At 40.9% G+C, this 10,407-nt stretch overlaps 1 protein-coding gene across 1 annotated transcript; it reads left to right on the forward strand.

Moving 5' to 3' along the window:
- The first annotated feature begins 7,856 nt into the window (after nucleotides 1-7,856).
- LOC149227803 (phosphoenolpyruvate carboxylase kinase 2-like) lies at nucleotides 7,857-9,360 on the forward strand. The gene is made up of 3 exons (XM_089375567.1): nucleotides 7,857-8,424; nucleotides 8,522-8,824; nucleotides 8,939-9,360. Exons 1-3 carry the CDS (start codon nucleotides 7,917-7,919, stop codon nucleotides 8,980-8,982), a joined length of 855 nt encoding a protein of 284 aa, XP_089231693.1. The 5' UTR covers nucleotides 7,857-7,916; the 3' UTR covers nucleotides 8,983-9,360.
- The last annotated feature ends 1,047 nt before the right edge of the window (nucleotides 9,361-10,407 follow it).

A 10,407-nucleotide genomic window follows, 5' to 3' on the forward strand; every position in this document is an offset into this window, starting at 1 on the left:
TGCTACATTCAAAGTCCATTTTGTACAACTCTGCCCCTTTTAACTCTTACTTTGGACTTGGAACTCAAGGGTTTCTACATATAATTCCTTCCGTCACGATATAAAATGTCATTTTTTTTATAAAGAAAAATAAATATCGTGGTGTTCTCAAGATTTGTCATACACAACAAACTGTATGATTTTGTCACGGGTAATATCTCCATTGAAAACATATACCTCTGTGTAAAGGTATTGTTACCCAACACCTGCAACATGTAGCATCTTCTATAATATTTTTAACAAATAATTCCAGTAATAGTATAGCTCTCATGGTGAGTTGGTCAGAAAGGTTGGAATTTGAAAATAAAATACCTATTACTAAGTTGGATATATATATATATATATATATATATATATATATAATTAATATTTTTAATGTAATTAAATTATAAAATATTAATTTGAATTTAGTTTTATAATTTTATTATATATATATATATATATATATATATATATATATATATATTTTTCCGGAGAAAATAATCAAAACTTTTTATTAATGGTATAAAAAGTTACATTTTTCGGAAAATCATCATCAAACCACCAAGAAGTGGTATCTAAACTGATAGGTCTGTTCCCTAATTTAGAACTGTGAGCAGAGATAAGAGGGACCCATAGTCAACCTCCAACTTACAAAACCAAGAGTAAAAACGAATACAGAGGATCTGAAACTGTCGCTAGTGAGCGAATTTAACTGTTCTGGTTCTCTGAATCCATACAGAAGACTTCTTCATGACTATGTGGCCTCCTTCAATAAACATATAAACAGTCACGAATATACTGTAAACTTTTTTTATGAATGTACAGGATCAAAAAGAACTCTGTTTCAGCATTTTATGAATGTACAGGATGCAGGAAAAAGCTCTGTTTCAGCATATTGTGTGTGAGATATAAAGAACTCGGCCCTCCTGAAAACGACACCATGGAAAGAAGATGACCGTAAAGCATAATCGAGTTTCAGCTGTGACATGTATTAGGAAAAAACCATCAAAGAGGCGGAGCAAAAGGAGGCAGCTGTGATGTGGTAACCTGCCCCTGACTTGTTTCTTCTATAGACCAACTCCCCGTCGCTTGCTGAAGGCCATTTTTTGAAAGCTGGTCTGCAGATGCATTGTGTTCTCTGTAAATATGGCAAATAGAACAGTTGTTAAAATGAGATTTTAGAGAAACTATATCATAGGATAGTCTTCAATATCTGATTTTGACACATGGAATTGCCATTAACCCATTTAACAGCGTTCATGGAGTCACCAAAGATTTGAATGGACAGAATATTCTTTTTTAATGCCCAGCACATGAGGAGACGTAATGCAGACATTTCTGCATAATTATTTGATCCTTTACCCAGACCCACAGAAGCTTTAAAAGACTAATCGTGGTTCAAATGAATACATATTCCAGCACCTGCCCTGTTTTCTTGGGATGCACCGTCGAAGAAAGCCCAAGGAGAACCTTCCTTTATCGCTGGAGGACTGTTTCGATTTTGTGCACTTTTTGGTTCAGGAGGAGGGATAGAAGAGTATATGGCCACACAGGTTGATGCAGTTGTTGTTGTAGTCATGGCCTGGTCTTTAAATATGCTATTATTCCTTGCAAGCCATACACCCCAGAAAAAGATTGGGGGGAGGTTTCTGAGGTTACCATCGGGGTGGTTGTTCCACCAATTTCTCCACGCATCTTCTAATGGAGCGTGTCCCCAGTGAACTTTTAATTTTAACAGATCTGTTATCTCTCCCCAAATTTCTAAGGAAACAGCACAGGTTGTGAAAAGATGGTTAATAGTTTCCTCATTCGCCTTGCAGAGAGGACATCTCCCCGGCCCTATGAAGAATCTGGACTGAAGAGTGTCCCATGTTGGGATTTTCCTCTTCAACATACACCATAGAAAGATCCTGGATTTCAAAGGACATTTGAGTTTCCATAAATTTTTCGACCACCACTCCGCAGCAGACCATCCTTTCTTCTCCATCAGGAAAGAGTAACCCTCTTTTGGAAAATAATTTCCTGTTTTTCCATGAGCCCACATCAGCTTGTCATGTTCATTATTTATTCTAACATGGGAGCGATGGAGTTCTTCAACATACGAGGACCATTCAGGATGCCATCTAATATTTAATCCAAGGTCTTCGGCACTTTTCCATGCCTGTCCCCATATGTTTGACTGACCCACTTTCTCCACTTGATTTAGAGTGAAAATGCCTCTACTTCCCAAATGTCTCAAGAGGCCAGGGGAGAGGGCAAATGATTCGTTACAGCCAACCCAAGGATCCCTACCAATTTTTACATTATTCCCATCGCCCACTTTCCACGCCAACCCCTGTTCTATCACTGAGAAAGCTTCAATTGTTGCCTTCCATATAACTGAGGACTATTTCGTTTTCTTCTCCTGACTTCTGATCCATTCCTCCAGGGGGGTTGGATCAATATATTTTCTTTTGATCACCCGGGTCCAAAGGTTTTCCATTGTGATAAGTCTCCATCCAGATTTTGCTGCCAATGAAAGGCTGAATTCTGGTAGTCTCTTGATTCCCCATCCGCCCCACTCCTTTGGTCTGGCAATCTTGTCCCATGCCACCCAAGGGAGAACAGATTTTTCATTTGAACCTGCCCATAAAAATCTGCTACAGAGCCTTCTGATCTTCTCCATTATGCCCTTTGGGATCCAAGTTAGAGCAGCCCAATAAACAGGAATGGCCAATAAGACGGATTTTAGAAGTGTCGTTCTTCCTGCTCTCGAAAGCCATCTAAAGCTCCAATGGGATATTCTTGCTTCAATCTTTGCTATGAGCCAATTCCAGTCCTCATTTCTGTAAGCATCCGGTTTTAACCAGAAGCCCAGGTATTTAAAAGGAGAGGCCAAGGGCTGTAAATGGAAAGGGAAAAGATCGGACATTGTATTGCATTCTCTCCTGTTATATCCTGCAACACACACTTGTGATTTTCCATAGTTTATCTGCATTCCTGTAGCTTTCATAAATAGATCAATAATAATTTTATATTCCTTGAGTTCATCATAAGATCCATTAGAAAAAATCAGAATATCATCAACAAAGAGCAGGTGGGTGATATAGAGGTTTAAGGCCACCTCAATACCTTTTATCTTGTTTGACCTTCTGACTTTGTGGATCAGTCTACTAAGACCTTCAGCCACAATCAGGAAGAGGAGAGGGGATAAGGGGCACCCTTGTCTGAGACCCCTTTGGCTTTTGAAAAAAGGGGATGTCGCTCCGTTGATCAGCACAGCAAAACTCACATTGGTAATGCATCCCATAATCCAGCTGGTGAAAGAGTAGTCAAAGCCCAAATGTGTGAGCAGCAATCTGATATATAGCCAATTGATACGATCATATGCCTTTGAAAGGTCTATTTTAAGGACTACTCCTTTCTTCTTCTTTTGTTTGATGCTATGAAGAACCTCTTGGGCGACACCAATCGCCTCATGTATTTGTCTGCCTTCCAAGAAGCCAAATTGTTCCATTGAGATATTTCTGGACAGAATTGGAACAAGTCTTGTTGCTATCACTTTGGCGATGATTTTGTAAATGCAGTTACAAAGAGATATGGGTCTAAAGTCTTCAAAGGTCTCCGGCTCGTCTTTTTTAGGAATCAGAGCGATGAAGGTTGAATTAAAGGGTTTGTATATTTCCCCTTTCAACCTCGATTCCTCCACTACTTCAGTGATATCAGACCCTATCTGTTCAAAAAAATGAAGGAACAGTTCAATAGTCCAACCATCCGGACCAGGGCTTTTGTCCTTACCCATGCTTTTCATTGCCGCCTCAACCTCCTCCTTGGTGACAGGGCTTGATAGCTCAGCTGCTTCATCCTCCTCCAGGAAACTAGGAAAACATTGAGCTGTCCTCATAACCTCAGCTATTGTAGCCTCTCCTGAATCAGAAAAGGTTCTTTGGAAGTGCCTCTGACCCAAGCCCGAAAGTTCTGAGAAAGTTTTTACCACCCTACCTTCCTCATCTTTAAGGCTCCAAATTGTGACAGCAGATTTCCTCCCTTTTGCATAGTTATGGAAAAAACTTGTATTTTCATCTCCTGATTTTAACCATATTGCTCTGCTCTTCAGTCTCCATTCCTCTTCCTTTGCTAGAAGGATCTGATTTTGGGCTTTTTCCAGAGAGAGGATTCGGTCCTTAGAGTCCTGCGTGGAGTATCCATCTGCATCAATGCTTTCCAATGACTTCAATTCCTCCCTGATTTTTAACAGATCTTCATTTTGTTGTTTTTGTCTTTCTTTTGCCCAAGAGATGGTTGCTTTCTTTAATCTCTTCAGATTTTCCATAAATAAGAAACTCTTACAGTCATTTGTAATTCTGTCAGGATGGATCCATGTGGATTTAAAAAGATTGATGAAAGAAGTTTCTTGCAGCCATGAGGAATTAAATTTGTAAGGTGCAGGAGGCTTTGGGGGGGGGAAAGAGAGATCCAAAAAAATCGGGAAATGATCAGAATTCCCGATCTCGTCAATCCATTGCCGAAAAAGAGGCACTCTTGTTATAAAGCCTTCAGAAAGCAGAAACCGATCTAGCCTTTTTGCAATCCTGTCCTCCCCGGCTCGTCTATTTCTCCAAGTAGGCTTTAAATTAATCGGGATTGGATCGATGAGTTTATTATCTGTAAGGGCTTGGAAGAAGAAGTCCGTCAGGGGATCCTCCCTAGCTGATGGACCCCATGCCTCTGCTCTGCCCAAAGAAAAATTAAGGTCCCCACCCACAACCATCAAGGGCTTGCTCATCAAAGATTTTGACAACAAATCTGTCCAGAAATGTTCCCTCCCTTGACATGGGCCATAAATATTTACAACCTGAAAGGATGTAGGAAAATCTGGGCAGACTACTTCCATTCCCATAACATTCTTCAATCCCCACATGTTTAAACATTTTATTTTTCCTTCTCTATAGCCTATGGCTAGGCCCCCCGAATGGCCTGAGGAATCAATAGCAGAGAAGGACCATCCTGGCATCAATGTTTTCAGCACCAATTCCACCGCTTGTCCTTTCCCCAAGGTTTCTTGAAGGAAAAGGATGTCTGTTTTTGAGGTTTGAAGCCATTCCCTTAAAGCCAGTTTCTTGGGCTTGCTGGCTAAGCCCCTGCAATTCCATGAAGAAAAGATCATTTTTTAACATGTTCAGGGGTCTGCACTGCTCTAAGTACCCCAGGAATTGAGGATTGCTTCCCATCCGCCACATCGATTTTAGCTTTTAACTTAGCTTTTGAAATGTCTGATTTTCTACCCCGCTTGCCCTTGATCAATCCAGTCTGACCAAGGCCACCAAGAGCCCCAACCTGCTTGGGCTTTGATCCCATAGATCTGAGGTTATAGGGACAAGGAGCACATTGTGACGGAGGGGTGAGAGGAGGCCAGTTTTTATCACATTTTAGATTGAAAGAGCCCTTATCCGCATAAAGAGGTTCTATATCAGGGGCAGGCACTGGAGGTATCCCTTCCACGGAATGTTTAACAGGATGTGTAACAGAAACTGATTGAATATCATGCATGGAGACATTTGAGTTTATATGATTTCGTGGAGTCAAAATAGGAGGATTTGTGCACTTTACCATTTCCGTCTCACGAGGTGAAATAGGTTCAGGCGTAAAGCTCCGGTCGACTTCCTTTCCTTCAGCATTTGGATGGGGGTCCTCGGCTTGTGCTCCCTCGGATTTCTGTTCCTCCACAGAGAAAACCCCGTCTCGAAGTCCGCCGGAGTCCATACCGATTTCGGACAGAGGCGTCGAGCCATTCTTTTCCTGAAAATTCTTTGCATGGGAATTTCTATTTGTTCTCTGACCATTTTTCCTTCTGAATCGCCTCTGTCTTCTGTGCAGTGGGCACTCCTTGGCAAGGTGGCCAGGAGCATGACATATATGACAGCGGAATGGCAAGCGTTCGTAATCCAGAATTTGTTCATAAATATAATCCTTATACTGAAGAGTAATCGTTTGCGCCAGACCCTTACTCAAATCAATATTTGCCAAGATGCGCGCCGTTGCCCTGATCTTTGTCTCCCTGAATGTCATATCCGCCTCCAAGTAAGATCCCAGTCGATTACCAATGGATTTGAAAACGGCCTCTGTCCATAGAAAAAAAGGGAGGCCCGGCGCCCGAATCCAAACTGGGAAGACTTCAGTATTTTCCTTAAAAGCATCAAAGAGAGGGGTCCAGCGTTTCATCAGCACTGGAATGTTCCCAATGTACCAATTTTTCTCCAGGACCCAGTTGGCCGCTTCCTTTTCTTCAAAACTGAACAGAAACCAGCCTTTTACAAGGCATTGTGCCTCAAAACGTAAGGGGTTATCATTTATGAAGCGTTCTTCTCCCCATATCTGAAGATCCTCTGGAGAGAACCTCTTTCCTCTTGCCCGGCCAACAATAGTGCAGTCTGCAACCGTAAGGGTTTCATCAATTGATACTTCCATACCTAATACAAGGTTTCCCTCCAGTTTTTGTGACCCTATCGATTTTTGAGACTTCCTCTTCTCTCCCTTCTTTCTCAGAACTTCTTCAAAACCCCCGCACTCCTCAGGAGAATCCAGCCGAGCTTTATCACTATGAGGCGCAGCCACCTTATCCGCCGAAGGTGTAGCACCAGTTTTCAGACCTTCCGCCGCATCTCCCTCCTTATTTCTGCCAGAGACCCCCTGATTAGGAGCCGAAACATCCACTGCAACATCTGGTCCACCATGATGTAAAAATGGGTGAAAGTCCACCAGTGGAGGGTAATCCGTTCCATTATGTTTTTTAACCCCAAAAAACTGTTCCACGTTTTTGGCAGATGTGTCCTTGCCCCACATAGATAATATGTCTTCTAGAGCCGGGTCTAAGTCCACCAGTTCTTCTGGATTATCCATGGTTTGGGTAAAAACAAGAGGTAAAAACGACAGCAATGGCAGCAAGTTGTCCGACGAAGCCCTATTCCAAGACACCGAGCCCGCAATCCATGAAAACGCAACTGTCTGCGACTGTAACCTGGATCTCTGTTCTGTCCTCCTATATATATATATATATATATATATATATATAATTTTAATTATTTTAGAAAATTATTTTTTATTTATAATTTTTACTATTTTAAAAATAAAAATTGTTTAATTATTATAAGTTTTGGAGTTTTTTTTTTAAATTTAACTAAACAATTTTTTATTAAACTATAATTTTTTGTTATTTAAAATATATTTTTAAATGTATAATTGAATTCAACATCAAAATCCCCTAACTCAATCTGATCATAAATAAAATAAAATAAAATAATTATATTTATATCCAACTAATAACCACAAAATAAATAAATAAAACTATTAAATAAAAAAATCAACCCTCTCATTATTTTAAAAAAATTCTACAAATTCTTACCAAATTTAAAAAAATTAAAAACCTCATATAAATACAACCTAAAACTACATATCAACCAGTGAAAAATCCTAAACATTATACATTAATAAAATAATATAAATACCAGATATATATTAGTTAAAATCAATACCCTATATATACATGAGTTAACATTAAAATATATTCCTTAGATTCTAAACATTGTGCTGTCGCCATATTTCTTCTTACTACCAATTACCACGTGTCAAAATTGCAACCTTTTGGTCTACAAATTTGGAATCCATTGGCCTACCTGTCGGTAAGCGGTCAATTTCGTGAGGGCTGCCCAACCGTCAGAGATGACACGAATATTCTTCCCAACAATTCCGATACCCTGCAACGAATACCTCCCTTCGCTGCCAGGTTGCGTTTCTTAACCACCTAAATCGACTTAAACTTGCTTATTAAGTAACCCCGGCAGCTTTAGGCTCCTTTATCTACCCATTCACCCATCTTGTATTCGAAAACCAGCAACACACAGACAACGCCAGTCAAAATGACGGATGCTCTCCTTCAAAACTACCAATTGCAAGACGAAGTAATCGGCAGAGGCAGGTTCGGGGTGATCAGGAGATGTTTCAACAAGCAAAGTGGGCAACAGGCCGCCTGCAAGACCATCACAAAATCAGATCTCCTGCAAGATTCATTCGACAGAGAATGCCTCGACAACGAAATCAAGATCATGCAGTATGTTGCGGGTCACCCCGCTGTAGTTGCCCTTCACCATGCTTATGAGGATGATGAGTTTGTCCACTTGGTAATGGAGTTATGCTCAGGCGGAGATCTGTTCGACAGAATCGTTAGCAGGAACAATAGAGTACCCTTCTCCGAAGAGGAGGCTGCCACCGTCCTGCAGAAGCTCATGGAGGCCATCAGCTACTGCCACTCCATTGGAATCGTCCACCGAGATATGAAACCTGACAACATTCTCTTTGCCGATCATTCTACTTCCCTTTCTCAAATAAAGCTTGCAGACTTTGGGCAGGCCTCCTTTTTCTCTCCAGGTATGTTTATTATGTTTGCCCCCTTTGGTTGTCCATGAAAGTCCAAAAAGATTTTGGGTTTGGATCGCTGAATCCCATGGTTGATTAATGAATGCAGGGGAAGGATTAATTCAAGGAATTGTGGGTACTCCGTATTACATAGCGCCGGAGGTGTTGGGAGGCAAGGATTACAATGAGAAAGTGGATGTTTGGAGCGCAGGGGTGATCCTGTACATAATGCTGAGTGGAGTTGCCCCTTTCGTAGGGGAAACACCACAGGAGATATTCGAGGCAGTCCTGTGTGGGCGCCTTCGCTTCCCAACTGATCGGTGGCTCTCAATATCCCACTCTGCCAAGGACTTGATACGCCGGATGCTATCCAGAGACGTTACCAGGAGACTCAGCGCATACCAAGTGCTAGGTATTACCTCTTTTCTACCATTAATACTGAATATTAATGCAGCTTCAATACAAATTGCTGTTGAATTCTGTAAAATCCATGGGATATTGATGGGAAATATTAATTTTGCTGCAGAGCATCCATGGATCACCACTCATGCCCTACGCAACCCCGTCTAATTTGACTGGACCACATTTTTCTGAGGGTGTGGACTATAGAAGTGAGAAATACTGAATGGCATTCGGCTGATCCCGTAGTAAAGCTCTGTAGTCGGCTGAGCCTGTGCTTTGGTCTTTTTGGTTCTCAGGCTTTTTTCAATGTATGACGCAGCGTCTGATATAGAAAACCTACCTCCAAGCAATGAAGGTGGAAATTTGGCTGGGTTTGAGAAATGGGAGTTGTTGCTTTGAACAGTGAGTAAATGGGGCACCGTTGGAGTGGGTCCCACGATAATCAGTGAAGTCACGGCTGCACAGTGGCTCATATACTGGAGTGTAAATATCTCAAATACAAATCAGAATATATACAGAAACAGTGTTTATATTTGGTTTTTATTATCTTCAACTCAACTCGTGGTTATGTTCAATTTTATAAAGCGGCGATGTTTTTGTTTTTGAAGATGGATGAGGAAATTGATAACGGGCTTGTGAAAGGCACTTTTCAAAAAGTGACAAAACCGAAATATCAGTCCTAAATTAAAAAGAGTGTCGACATCGAATTAATACTAGCGCCCGCATATATATATATATATATATATATATACCTTTAATGTTAGTCACTTTTACGGACTCATTAGTTAGTTTTAACTTTGTATTCAACTTATGGTGGTTTTTTTACGGTTTAAAAATTAAAATTTAATTCTATATGATTCGAATGGTATATATATACATATAGATATTTACTAATATTTAGATTCAACTTTACAACTCTGAAACATTAGCTTTGTCATCGAATGATTCGATTTATTTTTCCTGAACCTTACCAAAACTCTGAATCATAAGTTGTATTTTTGCCTACGCGATTCATTAGTTTTATTCATTAACTTTTGTGGTAAAACTAATGACTGAAAGCATTATAATCTTGGCATAACAAAAGGTGGTTCAGGGAATCAATATTGTTCAATCGGTTTGTAGCTGCATATTGTAACAGTTGGCCATCTCTATATAACAATTTCACTTTACTTGCCATACAACTTATATATATATATATGATGTTGTTAGCGGGATAAACTCAAGTAGATTGGAAGGATGAACACTGCGGCGCGCACTGAGGCAAGCCGCGAGGGTTTCGGTTAGGACAGATCGCAACCCAAATCCGGTTTTTTCCTGCAGCCACCTACGTTTATTCCCGAACCGGGCCGGACTTTTCAGGGCACATCTGTCGCGGTCACTGTCAGCCATGGAGACGGTTAATGAAGTCATGGATACAGAGGAGGCTCTTGACTTCACCGAGGACCTTCAACAGTCGCAGATTTTCCCTGAACACCCCGTTTTCGCTCCGCGGTCTGAGGCTCCGGTTACCCCCTTCTCCGGGTCGCTCTCCTTCCCATCGGTCTCCATCCCGGTTCCACCCCCTGTTGGTACTCCCGAAGGCACTGTCACCAC

This window comes from Pinus tabuliformis, chromosome J (genome assembly GCF_031772625.1).
Source record: "Pinus tabuliformis cultivar Carrire ecotype Pingquan chromosome J, CPIR1, whole genome shotgun sequence".
In the NCBI taxonomy this organism is placed as follows: Eukaryota; Viridiplantae; Streptophyta; class Pinopsida; order Pinales; family Pinaceae; genus Pinus; species Pinus tabuliformis.

What these genes read in the sequence shown, in the direction of transcription:
- LOC149227803 (XM_089375567.1), top strand. Translation starts at nt 7,917, where the DNA reads ATGACGGATGCTCTCCTTCAAAACTACCAATTGCAAGACGAAGTAATC. An exon ending in GGCCTCCTTTTTCTCTCCAG is followed by an intron (nt 8,425 to 8,521) that starts GTATGTTTATTA and finishes TAATGAATGCAG; the next exon opens with GGGAAGGATTAATTCAAGGA. An exon ending in CAGCGCATACCAAGTGCTAG is followed by an intron (nt 8,825 to 8,938) that starts GTATTACCTCTT and finishes ATTTTGCTGCAG; the next exon opens with AGCATCCATGGATCACCACT.